At 48.0% G+C, this 24,524-nt stretch overlaps 1 protein-coding gene across 7 annotated transcripts in view; it reads right to left on the bottom strand.

Annotated features, from left to right (window-relative positions):
• LOC119162101 (sushi, von Willebrand factor type A, EGF and pentraxin domain-containing protein 1) overlaps positions 1–24,524 on the bottom strand; it is a 398,489-nt gene that overhangs the window by 240,623 nt on the left and 133,342 nt on the right. For all 7 annotated transcript variants that reach the window (XM_075879537.1, XM_075879536.1, XM_075879535.1 and 4 more), the window contains exons 6-7: positions 19,613–19,801; positions 2,352–2,422 (exon numbers count right to left, since the gene is read on the bottom strand). In XM_075879537.1, coding sequence (XP_075735652.1) covers positions 2,352–2,422; positions 19,613–19,801 — 260 coding nt within the window. The remainder of the gene's footprint in view (positions 1–2,351; positions 2,423–19,612; positions 19,802–24,524) is intronic.

Here is a 24,524-nt window from a genome sequence, read left to right on the forward strand (position 1 = left end):
GAAGTTGTACCACAGCTGCTCCGCGTGTTCGAGCCAGCACGGGAGAAGAAGACGCCAATAAGAACGACAGTGTCTGTGGACGTCCATGTCAGAGCAAGGATAAATAAAATATGTAGGAAACCAAACGTCACACGTCTTCCTACATAATCATTGCCGCTCTCACGTCTCCTGGCTTTGCGCAGGACCACGCCACTTTACTTCGAGACATCATGCAGTTCGTGCGTGACGAAGTCGCCCGTTAGCTCTCCCTTTTGTCTTGCGTCACTGATCCCGCCCCGCATTTGCTACCGACGTCAGTACAACGTGTTGTTCAGGAGCAAGTCGCCGAGGTGCTTCCCGCAGCCACTGCACCACTAGTCACTGCTCCGCTTACGCATGCTGAAGCATTGGTCGCCCATCGGCGATTTCCCGCTGCCAACTCCTACGCCCCTGCGCACCCATTTGTGCCATCGCCTCAGCTTGTGCATCAGGCTACTCGACCATCCTCCAGACTGGCACCCCATTCCGAGAATTCATGGCGCACTCAAGATAATCGCCCCATATCCTACGCGTGTGGTTTCCCGGGTCACGTAGCACGGTTTTGCAAGCGACAAGGCTTTATGCAGGATGATGACATGAGCTTATACGGTTACGATTTCACGCCATGACCTCAGTATGATGACATGAGGCTACACGGTTACAATATCGTGCCCCGACCTGATCCTACTTCATCTGGACTGCACAACGCTCCTGATTCTTCGACTCGACGGCATTCAATGTACGGCGGTTGCCGTCACCGCGACGCCGTTCTCTTTCTCCCTTGAGGCGACCTCCCTCGCCTGACCCAGAGAAAAAATGGGAATCACAGTTTTGAAGGCAAGAACTGCGCTGCTTTCGAACTTTTCAAGCCTTTGTTTTCCACCATGTAATGTTATTGCTGTTTCTGTTGACGGTGTACATGTTTCAGCGCTTGTGAACACAGGAGCCGCAGTTTCTGTCACGTCTGAGAAGCTTTGCCGACAACTACGAAAAGTTACGATGCCTCTTCGCAACTTTAGTTTGAGCACTGCTAATGCGCAACACATTCGGCGTTTCGCTGCGTACACTGCACGGGTTGTCATCGAAGACGTTTTTTATATGGTCGAATTTGCGTGCTTGTGCAATGTTCCTACGATATCATTCTAGGATGGGACTTCCTACGTACTCACAATGCTGTAATAGACTGTGCTCGCTCCGAGGTCGAGTTCTCGCCACTGTGTGACTATGCTTTTGTCGATTCACCGTGTCTATGATATATATATATATATATATATATATATATATATATATATATATATATATATATATATATATATATATATATATATATATATATATATATATATATATATATATATATATATATATATATAAGGGAAAGAAGTGTATACCTAAGGGCTCGTTTTTCCGTGTTTTGACGCAACATTAATGAGATTTAACAGACAGTAATGCCAAGGAATGTACAGGGAAAGTTATTAGAACCAATGGAATGTAAATAAGAAGAAAGAAAATTGGATGAAAAAATAACCAGCCGTGAGCAGGAATCGAACCTACGACCTTCGAATAACACATATAAACCCAAAAAGTGGATGGACGGGAGGCCGCTGTGGTAGCTCAGTGGTTAGAGCATCGAACGCGTTATTCGAAGGTGGTAGGTTCGATTCCTGCTCACGGCTGGTTATTTTTTCGTCCACTTTTCTGTCTTCTTATTTACATTCCGTTGGTTCTGATAACTTTCCCTGTACATTCCTTGGCATTACTATCTGTTAGATCTCAATAATATATATATATATATATATATATATATATATATATATATATATATATATATATATATATATATATATATATATTCGGTTCCTGCTCACGGCTGGTTATCTTTTCACCCACTTTTATTTCTTCTTATTTACATTCCATGCGTTCTAATAACTTCCCCTGTACATTCCTTGGCATTACTGTCTGTTAGATCTCATTAATATTGTGTCAAAACACGGAAAAACGAGCCCTTAGGTATACACTTCTTTCCCTTGTGTGTATATATATATATATATATATATATATATATATATATATATATATATATATATATATATATATATATATATATATATATATATATATATATATATATATATATATATATATATATATATATATATGCAGTGGCACGCACATTTTGCGTACAGGACATAATCTTAAATATCGCGCCTACGCATGAAAAATATGCTATCAAATATTCTGATTTATTCTAACCCATATTCGCAGAAAAATACACAGTAAGCAGAAAGATCCAGCAAGGACCCTTCCTTACCAAGGAAGCAAGGGCATAATACCTTGTGGTGATGCCACCAGTGAGTCTGGTGTAGGACAGCAGCACTCTGATCAACTGGTACGACGCAGTTTGCTGAAATATAAGAGCGCATACGAATCATCAGTTGAAGTTCATCTCAGAAACAAGCTGCTCCTTGAAGTCCTCCATTATTTCTTAGCCACTTCACGCAAGTATTACGGCACTCACCTAAGTCAGCTATTACCCGGCAATGTAATGAACACTGATTCACTCACAGCAATCAATAAACCACGACATGACCAAAACCAGCAAACAGTTCCCGATTTTTGCAATATTTAGTAGTACTATTGTCATAATATTAAAATTATTGTAGTAAATTTGGCCCAGTACTGACTACAATGCTTAATAACAGTCTCAATGTTTCCACAATTACCAGCATGTGGGGGCACATTTTTCCAGTATTTAGGGCGGGCAGCAAAACTGACGTTTCTAATTATCTACTGTGTGCCTGTCACAACGAGCGCTCAAGAAAGCGCGCTCCTCCGAATTCGAGCGATGGCGACAAATCAAGGCGCCAGACTGACGTGCCAGACACCGGTGAAAAAGAAGAAAACAAACATAAAAGGACTCCTTGGGTACGCAACCCATCCTCCTCGAAGGCACGTCGCTACGCGGACCAACCTCCCCGCACTCACTGATTGCCCAGCAAACGCAAGATGCTTCGAGGAGAAAAGCGTGAGTCACTCCCGAGTTGCGTCTTGTGTCACGAATGGTTGTCGAAAGGCTTGCCCTTTCTCTGGCTTTGGCTGTGCAATGCACCGAAGAACCTTCTGGAGCCCAGGGCGAACGTGTTTAAGTGAGCAGCGGATGTTGGTGATCAGAACATGAAGGAAGATTTGCGCCAGCGCGCGTAGAGCAGACGAAAATTTTTCCGCAGAAGGGTGAAAGTTTATGTCTTCAACGACAAAGCAGATGAGATGAAGAAGTTTTTTGCCTGCGGGTGAAAGCTTGTATTACAAGCAGGAGAAGAGTGTGTGTTTACCGCCAGTAAACGAAGACGCGTTCTGCAGTCGTGGCACGTCAGTGCGTGGCGTGTTACCGGCGAAGAAGTTTTCTTATCGGGGTGCGCACATTTCGCGACGAGAAGTTTCCTGGAATAGAAACTTCGGGACCAGCGGAACAACAGCAGCGCTGAACTTTGAGTGAGTGGTTCCTTGAAGAGAACCATTCATCTTTGTTCCAAGAGCTTTGGACTGAATACGCGCATGAGGTTGCATTGCAGCGCGTGTCGTGGTTTGTGTCCGTTGTTTTGAGTGTATCTGATTGTTTTGTGTAGCCCGTTGTTTTGAGTATCTTGCGATTGGTGACATATTGTTTTGAACTATAGACAATTGCTCTCTCTCTCTCTCTCTCTCTCTCTCTATATATATATATATATATATATATATATATATATATATATTATAAAGGAGATTTATTAAGCAGAAAGGTTGGTGCTTGGAAGGCTTGGAAGGCGATGCACCAGCCGCAATTTCCGAGCTCGAGCCGCTGCTGCACACTCGACGCTGCTGCCGCTGCTGCACACTCGATGCTGCTGCCTCTGCGCCGGAGTACTTCCTCTTCTTTACAATGGCCCCACGGAGAAAAAAAGGAGCCATCCTGGCGACTTAGTCCTGTGCAGGCGGCGTTGAACCGTGGTATTGCTTGAGCCTCTGTACGTGTACAACCTCGCGGTTGCGACGTCGCAAGTCTGATGGTGGCGTAAGAGGCTCAATGAGGTAGTTTACTGGCGAAGTTTGTTCGACAATACGATATGGCCCATCGTACTTTGGCAGAAGTTTGGAAGAGAGCCCAGGTGTGTGATGCGGCACTGACAGCCATACAAGAGAACCCGGAAGAAAAACGGGAGTTGAGGTCTGGGCATCACGAATTGCCTTTTGCCTGTTTTGGTCATCGCAGGTAAAGCGACGAGCTAACTGGCGGCATTCTTCTGCGTGTCTGGAGGCGTCCAAGATTGATAGGCACTCGGACGCGTCTGGTCGATAGGGCAAAATGGTGTCAATGGTGTGGGAGGGGTGACGGCCGTAGAGGAGGTAAAAAGGGGAGAAGCCTGTTGTCACTTGCGTTGCCGTATTGTAGGCGTATGTAATGAATGGGAGAACTAAGCCCCAGTTAGAGTGGTCAGGCGTCACATATATAGATAGCATGTCACCGAGAGTACGATTAAAGCGCTCGGTAGCCCCATTGGTTTGTGGGTGGTAAGCGGTACATGTGCGATGTACAATAGCACACTCAGCGAGCAATTTTTCAATGACCTCGGACAAGAAGGCGCGGCCGCGGTCACTGAGGAGTTCTTGAGGGCCTCCATGACGCAACACAAAATGACGTAGTAGGAAAGTGGCAACCTCTTGTGCTGTAGCCGTTTTAAGAGCAGCGGTCTCAGCATAGCGCGTTAGGTGGTCGATAGCAACTATTATCCACCTGTTGCCAGTCGGAGTCAATGGAAGTGGCCCATAAATATCTATTCCAACCCGTTCGAAGGGTCGGGAAGGGCATGGTAAAGGCTGCAGTTCACCGGCGGAGGCGTGTGGTGGAGATTTTCGGCGCTGGCATTCGGCACAAGAGCGGACGAAGTTGCGGACGAAGGTATACATGCCACGCCAGTAGTAGCGATGTCGAAGCCTTTCGTAGGTCTTTAAGACTCCTGCGTGGCCACATTGTGGGTCAGCGTGAAAAGAGGAACAAATCTGCGACCTCAGGGTTCGTGGAACGACGAGCAGCCACTTGCGTCCCTCTGGTGCGTAGTTACGTCGATAGAGAAGCGTGTCACGTATCGAGAAGTGTGGAACTTGGCGCCGAAGCGTTCGCGTCTTTGGGAGTTCAGAAGTGTCGGAGAGATGATTGAGGAGAGACGCAGTCCACGGGTCATTGCGTTGTTCAATAGCAATGGTGTCAAAGTCAAGCGATGACAATGTGGAATCGCAAGCGGAGTCAGCTGTGGTATTCTGGGACAGGGGGGAACGGGAAAGGGCGTCGGCGTCAGCATGCTTCCGTCCTGACCGATAAACCACGCGTATGTCGTAATCTTGAATTTTCAACGCCCAGCGAGCGAGGCGGCCAGATGGGTCTTTTAACGTCGAAAGCCAGCACAGCGCGTGGTGGTCGGTCACGACGTCAAAAGAACGACCATATAGATATGGGCGAAACTTTCCAAGGGCCCACACAATGGCCAAGCACTCCTTTTCTGTGACGCTGCAGTTGCTCTCAGCCTTGGTAAGTGTGCGACTAGCGTATGCCACGACGTATTCCTGATGTTCCGGTTTACGCTGTGCGAGCACAGCACCCAGGCCTACACCACTGGCGTCGGTGTGGATTTCAGTTGGCGCTTCAGGATCGAAATGGCGTATAATTGGTGGCGTCGTAAGAAGCCATCGCAGGGTGTTGAAAGCCTCGTCGCAGGCAGGGGACCACGATAAGAGGTCTTTACAGCTGCTGAGAATTTGCGTGAGAGGTGATATAACAGACGCGAAGTTTCGGACGAATCGCCGGAAATACGAACACAAGCCGATGAAACTTCGAAGTTCTTTGATGGTGGCAGGTTTAGGAAACGCCGTAACAGCTCGCAATTTCTCGGGATCCGGGAGGATGCCTTCCTTGGAAACAACGTGGCCCAAAATGTTCAGTTGATGCATGGCAAATCGTCATTTTTTGAGATTTAATTGCAAACCGGCGTTAGTTAAGCAAGTAAGGACGTGCTGAAGGCGACGTAAGTGTGTGTCAAAGTTAGGGGCGAAGACCACGATATCATCGAGGTAACACAAGCATATCTTCCATTTTAGTCCACGCAGGATGTTGTCCATCATTCGTTCGAACGTTGCAGGTGCATTGCAAAGTCCGAAGGGCATGACGGTGAATTCATATAAGCCGTCTGGCGTGACAAAAGCGGTTTTGGGGCGATCGGCCTCCGCCATAGGCACCTGCCAGTAGCCTGACCGCAAGTCTAACGAGGAAAAGAACTCGGCACCCTGCAAACTGTCCAAAGCATCGTCAATGCGCGGTAGTGGATAGACATCCTTCAGCGTGATCTTGTTCAATCGCCGGAAATCGACACAGAAACGAATAGAACCGTCTTTCTTTTTGACGAGAACCACCGGAGACGCCCATGGGCTCTGTGAAGGTCGAATGACGCCTCTGCGAAGCATGTCGTCTACTTGGTCAGCAATGACGCGGCGTTCTGTAGCGGACACGCGATATGGTCGTTGTCGCAGCGGTGAGTGGGACCCAGTGTCGATGTGGTGTTCTACTGCTAAGGCACGGCCGAGAGATGTTTGTTCAACGTCGAAAGAGTGGCGGTAGCTCTCAAGAATGGTGAGGAGTTGTGAACGCTGCGAAGATGTCAAATCTGCAGAGATGAATGGTTGAAATATGTTTGCCGACGTTGAGTCAGGCGCTGAGACGACAGCCAGTTCACAGACGGAGGTAGAAGGCACCTCATTGGGGACGGATATAATTCTGGAAGAACTGATTGTCTCGACGTGGCCAAGGCACTCGCGACAAAGTAGAAATAAAGACGACGACTCATGATTATAAATTGGCATTGTGGTTGACCCTTCTACAAGATCGAGAGCAGCAAAAGGCAGGGGGAGAGCTCTTCGGGCGACGAATATTGGAGATGGTGTGAAGAAGGCCGTGCCGTCGGATATGGCGCTGCATGAAACTGGCACGAACGCAAAAGAGCATGGAGGGATGTAGGTGTCATCGCTAACGACAAGTTTAGCGGCAAACTGGGTGTCGACGGACGCTTGGTCATCCAGTGAGCAAAATTCCACCTCAGCCCTAGCACAGTCGATTACGGCGTTATGACGCGACAAAAAGTCCCATCCCAAAATAATATTATGGGAGCATGATGAAAGAACAACGAACTCTATCGTATACAGAACGTCCTGAATTGTCACGCGGGCTGTACATACTGCGGTCGGTTGAACAGGTTGAGCACTGGCTGTGCGAAGCGATAATCCGGAGAAAGGCGTCGTAACCTTACGAATTGAGCGGCAAAATCGAGCATCTATTACCGAAACAGCTGCACCGGTATCTACAAGAGCGACAGTAGAGATATTTTCGACGAACACATCAATAACATTGTTAGGTGACAAATGAGGACTTGGGCAAACCGAAACTTGCGCAGTTCTTGCCTCAGGAACTGCGTCGTCTAGTTTTCCTCCTCGTTAGGTGCGGGCCGTCGACGCATAGGAGAAGGCGAGCGGCGGCGTGGAGAGGGTGAGCGAAGACGTCCCGGCCGAGGGCGGTGGTCGTCCTGGTAGCGGGCTGGCATTGGAGTGGAGGAACCGTATCGCGCGTTGGAGTCAAGCGGGAAGAAAGGCTCACGGCGGTTTTCATTGGTGATATGCGTCCGGCGGCGGCAATACCTTGCGACGTGTCCGGGGTGTCGACAAGTGTAACATATCGGGCGATTATCGAGGGTGCGCCATGGGTTGGCGGTGTTAGTGCTGGTCCAGTGAACTGGAGCTGGGGGATAGCTCGCACGAGGCTGGAACGGAGGCGCAGGCGCCTTGCGAGTTGGCATGGCTGCAGCCGCGGCGTAGGTGAGAGGAGCAGCCACAAGATTAGGCTCACGAGCACCTGGTAAGGCCTCGGCGACCTCTCCTTGAATGACGTCACGTAGAGACGATGGTAAAGTTGTGGTAGCTTCTGGTGTGAAAGGCACCAAGGAAAGCTGTCATGCAACTTCTTCGCGGACAAATGCTTTTATTTCGGCCATTAGTGACGCGTGGTCATGACCACTGATCGCACTAGACAGCGATGCCAAATCGTGCGCTGGAGGACGTCTTGTCAGCGCTCGCTGCTTCCGCAATTCATCGTAGCTTTGGCAGAGGCTAATTACGTCGTTAACAGTGGTCGGGCTTTTCGCCAAGAGCATTTGAAAAGCGTCGTCGTCAATCCCTTTGAGGATGTGCTTACATTTTTCAGCTTCCGTCATTTCGGCGTTCACGCGTCTGCACAAATCGACGACGTCCTCTATGTAACTTGTAAAGGTTTCACCCGTTTCTTGTGCGCGTGTGCGTAAACGTTGCTCGGCACGAAGTTTTCGGACGGCAGGTCGATCGAAGACTGCTACAATCGACGTTTTAAATTGCGGCCACGTTCGGACGTCTCCCTGGTGGTTTCTAAGCCAAAGGCTGGCTACACCCGTGAGATAGAACGAAACGCGTGTCAACTTGTCCGCGTCCGTCCATCTGTTTAAAGCGCTCACCCGTTCGAAAGTCGAGAGCCACTCTTCAACGTCGTTGTCATCTGTTCCACTGAAGATTGGAGGCTCCCGCTGAGGAACACTGCCTGGACAGGTGGCCGGAAGAGATGGAAGCGTCTGCTGATCGGCGTCCGGCATAGCAGAAGGTAGCCGTCGAGAACGAAGTTCCAGGATGGTAGCGGGAAGGTGTAAGGGACGGTACCCAGCACTTCCATCAATTATAAAGGAGATTTATTAAGCAGAAAGGTTGGTGCTTGGAAGGCTTGGAAGGCGATGCACCAGCCGCAATTTCCGAGCTCGAGCCGCTGCTGCACACTCGATGCTGCTGCCTCTGCGCCGGAGTACTTCCTCTTCTTTACAACATATATATATATATATATATATATATATATATATATATATATATATATATATATATATATATATATATATATTGCCACGAGGAATTGTTAAGGCGCAGTACAACGCAGACGTTGTTAAAAGAGGAACGCTGACGGCATCGCTACGACTCATGAAGCCCGCCGGAAGGCACGAGCCGGCCCAGCCTGTGCACGAGCTGCTACCGAGCAGCGGAAAAGAAGAGAAGAAGAGGACGACGAGCGTTCGCTGCTTTCTCCCAGCTACTGTGTAGTTCTTTTGGCTTTGGGCACAAGTTCGCCCTTATTAAACCTTGTAAATAGGACGTCCCGGTTGTGAGGTTGTTATATCCGTTACATTTTCTGGTGGAGGTGCTGGGTACATGATTCCGAGCCCCACGCAAGAGCGAAGTCCAAGCACTGACCAGCCGCAACCAGTGGAGCTTACACCGGTGCACCAACGAGTCAGCCGCCGTATCCGAGGAGAGTTGCCAGAATTTGGGCCACTCCCTTCTGTATCAAGGGCATCGGTGACGGAGACAAGCGCCGCCACCACCATGACGAGCCAAGTTACGCCGGCACAATTCATCGTAAGCCAACCGGTCATCCCAAAGGTGTTTCATGGTGACCCATACGAGGACGCCGAAGACTGGTTAGAGCATTTCGAGAGAGTGGGAAATCTAAATCAGTGGAACGAGGAAGGCAAGCTGCGTAACGTCTACATTGCGTTGGAAGACTCTGCACGAGTGTGGTACGAAAACCACGAGGCATCTCTGACGTCGTGGCAAGAGTTTCGGCGGCAGCTACTGAGTACGTTCGCCAACAGTGATCGCCGGGAAAAGGCGGAAGCAGCTCTCCGCACACGGATTCAACGAACGAACGAAACTGTCGCGATGTACATCGAAGACATGTCCCGCCTTTTCAAGCGAGCTGATCCTGGCATGACGGAAGACAAGAAAGTGCGCCACCTCATGCACGGGGTAAAGCAAGAATTGTTCGCGGGACTCATCCGCAATCCGCCCCGTACTGTTGCTGAGTTTCGGTCGGAAGCAACAACCATCGAAACGACGCTTCAGCAGAGAGCCCGACAGTACAACCGCGACGTAGCCGGTGCATCCGCAGGAGTCTACTCAGCAGGCGTCGTGGATAATCTTGACACATTGCGCGAGCTCGTCCGGTCTGTTGTCAGGGAAGAATTAAGGAAACTGCAGTCACCTGATGTCACCCCCGAGCTGTCTCTTGCTGAAGTTGTCCGAGACGAAATTCGACAGGCCATGCGGGAGCCGCGGAGTGATGTGCCGGCGACACGACGGGCGGTAACGTACTCCGAGGTGCTCAGGCGACCTACTCTGCACTGTTCGCCGATCGAGACACCAAGTACTTATGTACAGACAATGCGCAGCCCGCCTGAAATCGTAGAGGCAACACGCACTCCACCTCGTGCGAGAGAGATGATGCCACGGAAGAGCGATGTGTGGCGAGATGCCACACGTAGGCCCTTGTGTTTCCACTGTGGAGAGGCTGGCCACCTGTACCGATTCTGCCGATATCGTCAAGCTGGTCTTAGGGGATTCGCCATCAATGCACCGTGTCCGCGAAACGGCGAAAGACCTTCCGAGATTGAAGAATACCTATGCTCACGTCGGGAATTTGACCCGCCTCGTCGTCATCAACCACGCTCACCATCCCCTATGCGCTACCGCTCGTCTAGCCCACGTCCCTTCCCAAGCACGTCTAGGCAGCGTTCGCCTAGCCCAAATCCGGGAAACTGAAGAGGGCGACCTGTGGAGGCGAGGCCGCTGGCGACTTGGGATGTGAAGATCCTCCACTGCGGTACGAGCCTGATAACGACGACTGTTTCCAGGTAAAGGAGTGCAGTACAGAGAAAATTACTTCAGACTTGCCGTTGGTGATTGACGGACTAGAGCTCAATGCTTTGATCGATACTGGTGCGGATTATTCTGTGATAAGTTACGAATTAGCGAAGCGACTCAAGAAAGTTCTGACCGAATGGGGTGGACCTCAAGTACGTACTGCAGGTGGTCACCTCATAACCCCTTCCGGCCGATGTACCGCAAGGGTCATGATACGGGGCTTCACTTACGTCGGTGACTTTGTCGTCCTGCCTGTGTGCTCGAGGGAAGTGATACTGGGAATGGATTTCCTACAAGCTAATGGTGCGATTATCAATTTACAGAGGTCGAGCGTGTCCTTTTCGACGGAGCAAGCTTTAAAGGTAGCACGATCAGATGAACGATGTACCACTCCACTGCGCGTCGTCGACGATGATGTGACTGTACCGCCACGGAGCAGTATAATGGTTCTCGTGCATAATGATGCATTCAGCGACTACGAGGGTGTGGCGGAGAGCAACGTGGATGTTTTCTTGAAAAGAGGCGTTTGTGTGGCACGAGGGATTATCCAGCTGCGAAACGGGTGCACAGACATCCTCTTGACGAATTTCGGTAACGAATTCCAGCACATCGCAAAAGGGACGGCAATAGCGTTTCTTCATGAGTTCTGTGAAGTGACAGACATATGCAGTCTTGAAACGACGTCACCGAATGTGAAACTTCCATCTGATGCCTGCGACACAATATACGTAAATCCTAATCTTTCAGAGATTCAACGTCAACAGCTATACGACCTCGTGCGGGAATTTGGCAGCTGTTTCTCCAACAGTTCAAAGGTACGGCGCACGAGCATTACAAAACACAGGATCATAACGGACGAGACAACCAGGCCGGTATGCCAGCACCCGTATCGTGTTTCCCCTAAGGAAAGGGAAGTCATCAAGAAGCAGGTACGAGAAATGCTTGAAGATGATGTTATCCAGCCTTCTAACAGCCCGTGGTCATCTCCCGTGGTGCTTGTCAAGAAGAAGGATAACACGCTACGGTTTTGTGTCGACTACAGGAAACTGAATGCTGTGACTAAACGGGATGTATATCCCCTTCCACGCATCGACGACACGTTAGATCGACTTCGGTGTGCCAAGTTCTTCTCATCACTAGATCTGAAAAGTGGATACTGGCAGATCGAGGTTGATGAACGTGATCGCGAAAAGACTGCTTTTGTTACCCCGGACGGACTTTACGAATTTAAGGCTCTCCCGTTTGGTCTCTGTTGTGCGCCGGCAACGTTCCAACGCATGATGGACACTGTGCTTTCCGGATTGAAGTGGCAGTGTTGCCTAGTGTACCTAGACGACGTGGTCATCTTCGCGGCTACATTTGAGGAGCACATCAAGCGCCTTCGGTCAGTGTTAGAGGCAATCCGTTCGGCAGATTTGACAATCAAGCCAGAGAAGTGCCGATTAGCTTTCGAAGAGCTTCGTTTTCTTGGGCATGTCGTCAGCGCCCAAGGTGTTCGCCCTGATCCTGATAAGACGGCCGCCGTCGCAAGGTTTCCGGTGCCAACAGACAAAAAGTCAGTACGGAGATTTCTAGGTCTATGTGCGTACTATAGACGATTTGTGAGAAATTTTTCAAAGATCGCAGAACCCTTAACGAGACTTACGAGAGAAGATGTGCCTTTCCAGTGGCAAAACGAGCAACAAAGCGCCTTCAACGAATTGAGAAAGAGGTTAGAAAACCCCCCGATTCTTTCTCACTTTGATGAGACAGCCGACACGGAAATACACACAGATGCCAGTAACATCGGCCTTGGATGCGTTCTAATACAGTGGCAGAAAGGTGAAGAAAAAGTGATAGCTTATGCCAGTCGGACTCTAACAAAAGCAGAGACAAACTATTCGGCCACGGAAAAAGAATGCCTTGCCGTCGTCTGGGCCATCAGTAAATTTCGGCCGTACCTATATGGTAGACCATTCAAGGCAGTCAGCGATCACCATGCGCTTTGCTGGCTGGCGAACATAAAGGAACCATCTGGACGACTAGCAAGGTGGAGCCTCAGACTGCAAGAATACGATATAACCGTCGTATACCGATCTGGCAAAAAACATACCGATGCCGACTGTTTGTCACGGGCTCCTACAGACACACCACTATCAGAAGAAGACGACTTTCCGTTCGTAGGAATTGTCGAGACCACTCAAATAGCCGAACTCCAACGTACAGACAAAGAATTACTCCCGCTTATCGAACACCTGCAAGGAATTGACGTACAAGTACCCCGTATATTTTCTCGAAGCCTCGCATTGTTCTGCCTCCGAGGAAACGTTCTCTACAAGAGAAACTTCAAGCCCAACCGCGAAAAGTTCCTGCTTGTCGTTCCAGCAACTATGCGACAAGAAATACTTCGAGCGTGTCACGATGAGCCCACATCTGGACATTTGGGTGTGACGCGAACGCTTGCAAGGATCAGTCTCCATTATTATTGGCCCAAGCTACTAGCTTCAGTGCAACACTACGTCAAAACATGCCGCGAGTGCCAAAGACGAAAAACACCACGTTCTAAACCAGCGGGCCTTCTACAACCTATAGATCCACCGAAAGCGCCTTTCCGCCAAGTTGGAATGGACCTCCTTGGACCCTTCCCGACATCTTTACTCGGCAAGAAATGGATCGTTGTGGCCACTGATTATTTAACTAGATACGCCGAAACAGACTCTTTGGAACGAGGAACGGCAGCAGAAGTGGCCCAATTCTTCGTACACAAAATAGTCCTGCGACATGGCGCTCCAACGGTTGTAATCACCGATCGCGGAACGGCTTTCACGGCGCAACTTTTGAAGTGCCTGCTCACCATGACTCACACTGTTCATAGGAAAACCACTGCATATCATCCTCAATGCAATGGCCTGACCGAACGCCTTAACAGAACTTTAGCGGACATGATATCCATGTATGTGGATGTCGAGCACAAAAAGTGGGACGAAATTTTACCATACGTCACTTTCGCCTACAATACGGCTGTGCAAGAGACCACCAAAATCACCCCATTTGAACTAGTTTACGGTCGTGCTGTTACCACAACACTGGATGCTATGTTACCAATAGACCAAGATGACTACCCCCCCGATCTTGACGACTTTCTACAAAGAGCGGAAGAAGCCCGCCAGTTAGCAAGATACCGAATACGCCACCAACACCGCATCGATGCCGACCGCTACAACCGAGGAAGACTTGACACGCGATATGACGTTGGCGACAAAGTGTGGATATGGACTCCAGTACGACGACGAGGCCTCTCCGAAAAACTCATTTCCCGGTATTTTGGCCCCTACGAGATCGTACAGCGACACAATGACCTCGTCTACGAAGTCAAGCCTGCAGGCCACCTGCATTCGAGGCGACGCAATCCCACGGAGCGTGTACACATTGTACGGATGAAACCGTACTACGACCGATTCCAAACCTAGCCACCCCAATACCTTGACGTACTGCAACCTCATTTTTACAAACTTGCACACACACAAAAAAAAAAAAAAACAGCCTCATCGCAAGCATCGGGGCGATGCCGCTTGAGAGGGGGGATAATGCCACGAGGAATTGTTAAGGCGCAGTACAACGCAGACGTTGTTAAAAGAGGAACGCTGACGGCATCGCTACGACTCATGAAGCCCGCCGGAAGGCACGAGCCGGCCCAGCCTGTGCACGAGCTGCTACCGAGCAGCGGAAAAGAAGAGAAGAAGAGGACGACGAGCGTTCGCTGCTTTCTCCCAGCTACTGTGTAGTTCTTTTGGCTTTGGGCACAAGTTCGCCCTTATTAAACCTTGTAAATAGGACGTCCCGGTTGTGAGGTTGTTATATCCGTTACAATATATTCATTTTGTTATCAACTCTCGGCTCTGACTTTTCTTTGGACCACAGTCGGCGTTCACTGGCATGCCAATTAGGTCCACATCTAAATTGTCCATGCTTTCGTGGTGCAGTTCAGGTGGCCGATACTTCAGCCCTTGAAATTAGCCCGGCGATTGTCTCCCTAGTGAACAGGACAAGTGACGTCTGTCCGATGCGTGCGGTAGTGTGACAGGAGTCGCTGGACGCATGAACAAACGAATGTGCGGATGGACGGACGAACGCTTCGCCCCACTTATTATTGACTCTGTGCATATACTGTGATTTTCTTTTTTTATCCCTCGCACGCCGAAGAGCGTTTTGCTCCTCATTGAGAAGTCCTACTGAACGTGCTTTATCCATAGGAGAGACCAGTTGTGGTGAGCACGGCTGGACGGCAGACGTGCCAGCCTAAGAAGAAAAGAACACTTCAAAGGAGCAACAAAACCACGTCGAGGCGCAGCTGTGATTACATTAGGACGTCTGCGAAAAATATCGAAACAGCGTTGCAATGAAAACCAGCGCTAGTTCAATGAGAGCAAAAAAAATTCATTCCATCCAGTGTAAACAGTAATCCATAGACGTAGAACGCGGCACTTTTCTAACCTCGCTTGCGGATCGGGCTGCCATTTTTCTTTCTGTTTCATCAGTGTCCCCCCCCCCCCCCCCCTGCTATACAGCCCATGAACTTCGAAGTATAGTTTCGACGACATGCGGATCTCTTGCAGAGGCATCACAACTTTAACTTCGCTAATATGGGCGGCGGTAATCTACAGCAAAATCAAAACCCCATTTGAAAATAAAACACCACAGCATTGATTTTGCCTCTCTCAGTCCTTGACCCGACATTTACATACGAACACAAAGTTGCATAAAATGCAAAGCCATTTTTTTCGCGCCACATAGAAGATTCGCCAACAGCGCGGCAGCCTTTTCGACCGAAAGAAGGCGCGCCGTGGTGCGGAGAAAAGAGCGTGTCACGCCAACCTCTGGAAACGCACACTCTCCGTGCGATTGGGTCGGCCGGAGTGAAACCTGCCGCGTGCCCACCATCTTGGAGGCCATGCTCACGATGATCAAATCAGCCAATGGCTGTGGGCTTTGGGGCACGGTAATTCGGATTTGTGGTATTATACATAAAGAGAACGGGGACGATTCACAGCTGACTTATTGAATTATCAATAAATGCCAGGCCGCGTGCAGCGCAAAAATGTTTTGCTCTCGCGTTCCGTTAGCCGGAGCTCAATGATGAAAAAATTATTGCAGGGCCCCTTTAAACTGCTCTGCTGGTGTAACATCCCTGATGTACAACATATTTTTATTGCGCTTCGTTTTTCTCTACACTATATGTGCAGAATGGTGCCATAGTAGATAATCAGAGTGCTATGAAAACAAAAGTTAAATGTGATGGCGCTGTAACTAGAAGTGTAACACGACACATGCGCATGGAAAGCTTGTCTGCCAAAGCGATGGTCAGAAAAGTTTTTTTTTTTACAATGCATGAATGAACACCCCAAAGAACATATAGTTTGTGTACAAGGTGTTTCAGATAAAGAAGCACCGAGTAATAAAAATTATTTATGTGAACTACGCGTCTCCAGTTAGCAAAATATTGTTCTGAGGAATATAAAGCACGTCTGAATATTTTTTTATTAACCAAGCTTAAAAACTAACAAACAATACTTCATGAACTTTTTCAGTAGTGACTCTAGAGAAAAACATTCGGCACAACTCTTGAAGCGCTTGCCCAAAAATAATAACATTTTCCATCTGCGGTAAGATAACTGCACTTGTTTTTCCAGTCTTTGTTTAAGTGCGCAAACATCGAAGAATACCACGTGATAGCGGCCGAACGTACGAAGTTTTAGTGCCTGAAATGTAAGTGCAAGGAATTATCAAAGGCCACCTATCTACGATGAACGCTAGGTGATGCCAGGATGGTTCCGTTGAAAAACTACAACGATAAAGAGGCCTCCATGTGCGAGAGCGATACGAGACTGGCAGTGGTGGTGGCGAAAAACATTTAAACTATTTACAAGTGGGAGAGAGGGGCGGCCTTTAGGGCTGACCCTGTACAAAGTCTAGAAGTCGTTCCTAGTCCGGGACCCCTGTGGCTTCCGCAGCGGCGTGCGCCTTGGCCATGAGGGCTCTTACACTCCAAGGCCGAGCAGCCGAGAAAGCATTCGGAGCAATGCCGGCTTTTTTTTTCTTTAAGGGAACGATAAACATGACGGAGACAGAGAGCGTGACATGTTTATCGTTAGCTCGAAAAGAAGAAAAACAAATGACGGTTTCGGAAGAAATTAACCTAATTAACTTTTAATGAGTGCTGACAGGCAGTCGGGTTAAAAAAAATTCAGCCTCTTCTGTGAAAAGCGTGTTGTGGCTTTGAGAATTTGAAACATCGGCCTCTGTTAGTTATGACGGAATAATGAAACTTAACAAGAATTCACCGGTGAAACCAACACTCCGAGAGCTACCAGCAGACGAACCGAAAGACAACTGTTCGTGGCGGCGATTGCAGTGATGCTAGTTCAGCGTTTGTTCAAAGGACTGTCTACCATTCAGAAAAAAAAATGATTGTGGCGCAAATAAGAAGATCGGTCATCACATCGGTGGCAACTAGCATGCTTTTGTCCTATCAGAAAGGAATTATAATAATAAATCGATGTTGAAAGTCGACAAAAAATGACCGCTACCATCACCCAGCAGCGATTTGGTTAATTTACTGGTAGGACAAAAATTTTTGTAGGTAGACTTATTTTGCTCTAGTGCTAAGTCATTATTGCTGTCAGAATGCAAAGTAATGGTAAGTCATAATGGTAAGTCATAATTGATGCTTCCACTTAGGTGGCTGACACCACAGCAAAAAAAAAAAAAAAACAGTACGGCGGTAGCATAGAAATGCCTAATTTTCCTTATTTTGAAGATTTTTCGGCACATGTCTTTAAACACCTTATATATTTCTTCACAGTGATAAAACCTATCGTCACAAAATTGTGGCTGACCAAGAGCAAACGAAATACTTTATGAGTATTAGGTAATATTTGTCCCTAAAATATCGCAGATATTGCGGCTTCTGTTCCTTTTTGTTTCATTATTACTTCGTTTATTTGTTTAGTTTTGCACACTGACGGATCACCACAACACACAGGGTCCCCGAGGAGGCTGTAAAGAAACTCGTGATAGAGCCGCGAATTCACATTAAAACGTATTGACTTCCTAAAATCATGCAAACTTCCTTGCGCATATCGCAGTATAATAAAAAAGAACTATTGTTTTTTTTCTTCACAATCTCGCTTTAGCAAGTAGTACAAAATTATAGCTTCTAGCGCTACATTTAACAATCTCCGCCTTGACAACCTAATATAAGAACTTACATACGCCAGATGCAGCGAAGCTGAATACTTCTCCGGGTATGCATGTGTGAAAGAGAGAGCGGCTATAGACGAGAGCACGCCTATCGCGCACCCAGGCGCCTCCGGCGGTATACCCTCGCTCCTAGAGACATCATAATTTGTTTGCGTCTGCCACGGCGCGCCTCACTAGCTTGGCATGCAGTGCTGTGGGAGTTTAAAATGCGAAAAAGCACCTGTTCACGTGGCGCCCGCTTATGAAATGTCATCTGGGCGCCACTGCGCTGTCATCTGATGCGACAACAACCAGTGCAAGAAGAAGGAATTGCTGAGGACTGCTTGTGCAGTTCACAGCGCATCGCGGGAGTTGTGCCGGTGCGTTTTTTGCGATTGCACAGATTTCCGTCCACAACGAAAAATGCTGAGCTCTGCTTCCCCATAGGATTTAATCGCAATCAGCAGAAACATCTACGTGCCCAGTGAAGTTTATGAGTAACCCCCGAATTCTAGAACGTCCCTCCACTCAACGCTTCACCTTCACTTGAGAAGGCCGATGGGAGCGCCGTCTCTAAGCTGGCAAAGTCGCTGCATATCAGCGATAATTTTCGGCGATTCTTGAGTAGAGTAGCATCACTTTCAGCCGCGCAGCGGCGCAGTACTCCACTCTCTCAAGTGGATGGTGACAGTCGAGTCGAGGGGCGTTTGTGATTACGGGGGTAAGTATACCTATTGCATTCATTCAAGGGCCACTCCAGCCATTCCACATTACAGCAGCGATTTGCGTGCAGTATGCTTGTAGAATGCGGCACAAAGCTATTGCCGTACTCTTTCGCAAGCCGCATGTCAATAACAGGATATACGTATTACGACGCACGCGTTGATGCACGCGCCGCGCATGTTTGGTACAACTGTAACGGCCTACTATCACGGTAATAAGAGATGTGAACGGCGCGGGAAGCATGGCCTTCGACTTGGTGGAACTGCGACTTGCCTTGACTGTCACTAGGCGAATCTACATGTGCTTTCGGCCAGCGTCAGCGTAGCATTTTCGAATCATGTTCTGGCTGGCACTTTTGCACTGCTTGTGGGTTCCGAGTGCCTGGCAGGACTAGCAATTGATACACATGCGATGCATGAGCGTGAATATGAGCCAGATTTTAGCGCTATGTTGACGTCGGCTTACAGCATAATTTCTGCCCTGTCACAGCCAAAGAACGCCGCAGTTAACGCTGTTAGTGTTTCTTCCAGTCGGATAATACGTACTTGATGAAGTTGCTCCCGCAGTCTGCAATCCACGTACTGCAGACGTTCCGGACTGTCGAGAAAAGTATCCTCGATGTTTCACACGAAATCATCATCAATTTCCAGCACAGGAACAGCGCGAAACAGGAATACAGCCGCACTCGGGTTGTGAAGTTTCGCGTTTGATTTGCAGAGCGTCTGCTCGCGTGGCAGTTGAGGGTGTTGGTTCGCCATGCTTGCAACAGATGGCGGTACGCGCATATGGCGGTACGCGCAGTTCTGGTGCATATTCTGTACAGCCCACCTGATTGAAGAAAAAAAAGGAAGAGCGATATACTCACGAGTGCATATCGGTCGGTCGAAGAGCCAGGAACCAGTCTCTTGACAGACGTTTATAGATGATCCAACGAGTAAAGTATTTGGTGGGCAGATGTATTCAAATCGTGTGCCACTACGCTGAGTTCCGAGGTTGACTCCCAGGCTGGTAGTGCCGTTAACTTCGGGAAGTTCCGGCGGCGGACACAAGATCTCTGCAGGCCAAAAGAATATCTGTGGTTTTACGTTCAGTGATTGAGAGAGACGCCTTACTGGAGCGCTCCGTAAATTTTAACCACCTGATTTTCTTTAACGAACACTGACATCGCACGGCACACGGCCCTGTATACCCGTGGCAGGGATCGCCGCGACAAGAATCGAACCAATGACCTTTGGGTCAGCAGCGGAGCACCATGCATAGCCACGGCTCCAGCTTGGCGGACCGGTCACACGATGGTGAACCCGTATGAAATGTACAACATGTAAGAAAAGGTACATCCACTAGCTCAGCCACCCCTCAAGTGATGCCCACAAGCGAATGAATTGCCGTAGTGTTCATTAGAGAGACGAAATTTTAAGCAAATGCGTAATTTATTCGTTGCGTTCCTATGACACTACTAATGTACATGAGCATGAATTATAGCGGTATAAAAGGGCTTTCAGGCTGTTTTACGGCAAAAAATGTTATGAAATCACAAAAAGAGTTGCATTCACCATAATTGTCTACCGGCACAGCTGCCGGTGTCCGTAACCACTATCGCACAAAATAGGAAAACAACTTAGTAAATAATAAAACACAAACACACAGTGGGATTCCGACTCGGGTCCATGGCATGCCAGCCCAACATTCTACCACTGAGCCACGCCGGTGCTTTGTTTTTTTTTCCTTTATTGACTGGAGATGATGCCATTAAACGTTGTCTTATGGTGTTCCTTTACAATCACTACATACAATTCATCGTTTCAAATTACGCTCGCATGCACACAATTTCACACAGTCCAACGAATCTTCAAACGTTGGGTAAACAAACACACACGTCCAGAAATCAAAACCACTCCACAATGTACCTGTCCTGAAATAGGTGACCGGTAATATGGGAATTCGCAAGGAACTGTGGGATACGATGGCTTCCGCTTCGACGCACCATGCGGGTTAGCAGCGGCACGCGTGCATTTTTGTACCACTTTGTGGAAAAGAGCATCTTCCTGTGCAATGTCAGTGCTCTAGAAGTTGGTTTTTTGTTTCTGATAATCGTCACTGCGACGATGACAGGCTACGAAAGCTGTGAACGACAAGAAAACTTTTTTACCACACTAAAATGATCTGCAATGCTCTTCTGTAGCTCGGGGTATACTGTCAGTTTCACTAGCAGATCACTCGATACAGAAGACAGTTTTCATTGTATGATACGTTACTGCAAATAAAAATCACCATTTCAAAGATATCAGGGGATCGGGATGACTATAGCAGTGTGCTAAGAGTTCATTTCGTGATCTCTGCTTCGGCCGACATTGTTGGTCTATCGGCATGAAGTGCAGCACTTATTGAGCGCGTTGAGATATCCTTTTTTTTTTCTAGCCTTCAGCCCGCTATAAGATGCATTTCTTAGTCGAGTGATTGATTGAATAAATGATACGTGGGGTTTAACATACCAAAACCACCATATGATTATGAGAGACGCCGTAGTGGAGGGTTCCGGAAATTTCGACCACCTATTTCTTACTCGCAGCTATATGCTTATTGGAACGCAACTCTTGATCAAGCTGGGAGGCATGGTGGCACATAAACACTACAGTCATACATAGACGGCGCCGAATAATCTAAACCCTGCGCTTGTTTAACGCATTTTTTTCTTTGATTGCCGTCCTGGCGCACATTTTAATCAAGATAAACGCAAATGAACTCGTCCAGCGCTTGGTGTAAACTTACTTTTGAGTGAACCTTTCGCGTTTTGTGTCATATACTATATGAGTGCAATTGCCGGGACTCATCTTGTATGGCATGTAGATGTCGCTCGCGCGTTTCTATAATATTTGTGCTAGGTTCGCCTGCGCGACAGTTTATTTCTCCATATAACATCGCAGCAAATCCATGCGTAAGCTTTTTATTAGTGCGTAATACATACGTACCTGTGATAAAACGGTCTTGGTACACTCTGACTTAAACGTTCGGTACCCAAAGTCTACTTGCCGCTGTGGCTCTCTTCTCAGCTGCGGCTCACCTCATTTTGCTTTCTTAGTTTCATGAGAACCGATACATGCGTTTACCTTTCATGCTCGAGTTGGAGCAGCCAACGGCTGTACAACCGACCATGGTGTTTCAGGACGAAGTAAAACGGGCGACCACGTGCGCGAATCCCGAATAATCTGAGGCTGGAGGCGGAGCGGTTCGCCATCGTCTGCTCTTCTCGAACTGAAAGCCGGCAGCAGACGACGCATCCCACAATCGCTCACTCTTTTACTGGTCACCTATTAGCACGTGCCACTTACGGCAGCTGCAAAGCATTATGGGAAGCCGGGGTGCTGGCGGAGTGTAGTCTGCTCGCGGAAGCGTTGGCTCACCTCGTTTCCCGCAGCGCGTGGGCGTGCGAACGCATCGTTCCGGGAATATCGCGTGCGATAACACTGTTTCAACTTGCACTCACAGAAGTAACGCACCCCAAGCAACAGGGCGCCAGCAAAAAGTAAGTATCCTCGACTTGTTAATGACCCGAGAAAATGCTCACGAACCCGCGAAAAGGCTAATTGAGTTGGGAACATTACTCAGCTTTCGCCGCAAGTCCTCTACGCTTGATTGATTGATATGTGGGGTTTAACGTCCCAAAACCACCATACGATTATGAGAGACGCCGTAGTGGAGGGCTCCGGAAATTTAGACTACCTGGGGTTCTTTAACGTGCACCCAATTCTGAGCACACGCGCCTACAACATTTCTGCCTCCATCGGAAATGCAGCCGCCGCAGCCGGGATTCCATCCCGCGACTTGCGGGTCAGTAGCCGAGTACCTTAGCCACTAGACCACCACGGCGGGGCGCCTCTACGCTTCGTTGATCGTATTTCAAAGTAGAAAAAACTTTCCTGATATGTTTTTTGTCCGCATGACCATACAGCTTGATTATTTGTACTTTATGTTGGGCACTATCAGTCGTGATATGCTTCCACACGATACGCAGTGCAAGATCAGGGCACTTCGCGCATAATGATCAATGTCGAAATTCCACCCTTGTAAATAGGATTGAGCCCCTATGCTGGTAGATTTCAATACTTGTTGTCTGTTTGCAATGCTGCGAGTGAGAAACTTTGGAGTTGGGACATTGAGACAACTAAAAACCAGCTGCCAGCACGTCCATAGAGCGGACATGAACTGAATGCTGCCGGGTGCAGAGATTGCATAATTACAGCGCAGCATCATACTACAGAAAACGAGAATACTCTGCACATTTTGCTTCACATGCAGTATTTGTTTTCAAACAGCGTGAAACACGCCGTTTCGGTGTAGTTGCTGTTTTCCCGACTGTTAGTTGAACAAACTAAAAAAAATTGGACCTGAATGCGGAAACGGTTTCACTAGTTAACAATGTGAAGAAATATGTAACAAAATGAGCGTTATAGTGTGCATAATTTTGCAATATTCTGCTTTACTGTTTGATCTTCCGTGATCCCTTGTTTCATTACAGTTTATGATTATGCTAAGTTAGTAATAAGCCGTTTCGATGCAGATGCACCTCCAGGCTGCTGAAAACGTACAGTGGTTCTTGTCATCTTTGCCAAAAGGGTCATGTGCAAAGCGTCTGAAAGACTCCTGACAGGCGTATTCAGAAAGAAATAAATCACAGCATGAACGTTTTCATGGTGCTAATAAGCACTCAGTATCTTGAAACAGTATGTGTTAGCCAGAAAACTTTGATAACTGATGCTATACAAGGCCGTCAATGGTGAGGCTGTTACTTTAAAGCAGTGGCGAAAGCCTCATTCAGTGTGGGAAAGCATATAAAAGGCTGCAGCTGCGCTTGCATCAGCTGGCAATGTGAGAGAAATTGACGGTGAGTGTCGCTCTTGTATCAATGATAATGAAAACAACTAGCACTATTTGCCTTGACACAGGGAACAAAACATAAAAGGTGCGAAATCAACATAGGTGAGGAATAAACACTACGTAGAGTGCAATAAAAACTCCCAGTGTTTCACCCAAGACGACTTGAAGGCAAAAATATCTTCTTTTTGTTCAGTCGATTTATTGGCCGATCTCTTCCTATCGGAAAGTTTTCGGGACCTAAAGTGGCTTTGTACTGGTTCTATGATCGGAGGAACTTCAAGCTTTCAGCGCCTCACCTGGTTTTGCTCGGCCTCCATGATTGGTGGGCTGATCGCAGAGGCAATGCTAATTGACAATGTCTTGTGATGATGTGATCACGAAACCGTCATGATGACCTTACACATTCTGGTGATTAGTGACTTCCCGATGACGTCCTGCCATTACACGATGCCTTTTGCATCGCTCTTGTTATGTCATCACCGCGAGACGCCAAAGTCACCAACGGTGAATCTTTAATTTTAGACGAAAACCATAGAAGTTTCATCAAACGTCAAACTTAACCGCCTGTGTCCCGCGTCGGCGGCGTCAAGTGATCCGAAAAACCATCACGTAATGACGACAACATATATGAAATCAGAAATTGCCAAAACTGTGGTGTTATTGAAATATCACGTGACTTCCCATGATCACTTCATTGCATGGCATGCGAGCTTGGTCAAAGGTCGCATGCCATGAATTCAACGCAGAAACAGTTTTACACTGCCTCTGATTTTGGAGAAAGGGCAAAACCTGATTAGTTGCAGCAAGTTTTCGAAGAGTGGTGTGAATGGTGGCTGGTATGCTCTTAGGAAGGGGAGTGCAAAAGGAGCCCTGGCTCAATTCGAGCAACACCAGCACTTTCC

Source organism: Rhipicephalus microplus, chromosome X (assembly GCF_043290135.1).
Source record: "Rhipicephalus microplus isolate Deutch F79 chromosome X, USDA_Rmic, whole genome shotgun sequence".
NCBI classification, from domain to species: domain Eukaryota; kingdom Metazoa; phylum Arthropoda; class Arachnida; order Ixodida; family Ixodidae; genus Rhipicephalus; species Rhipicephalus microplus.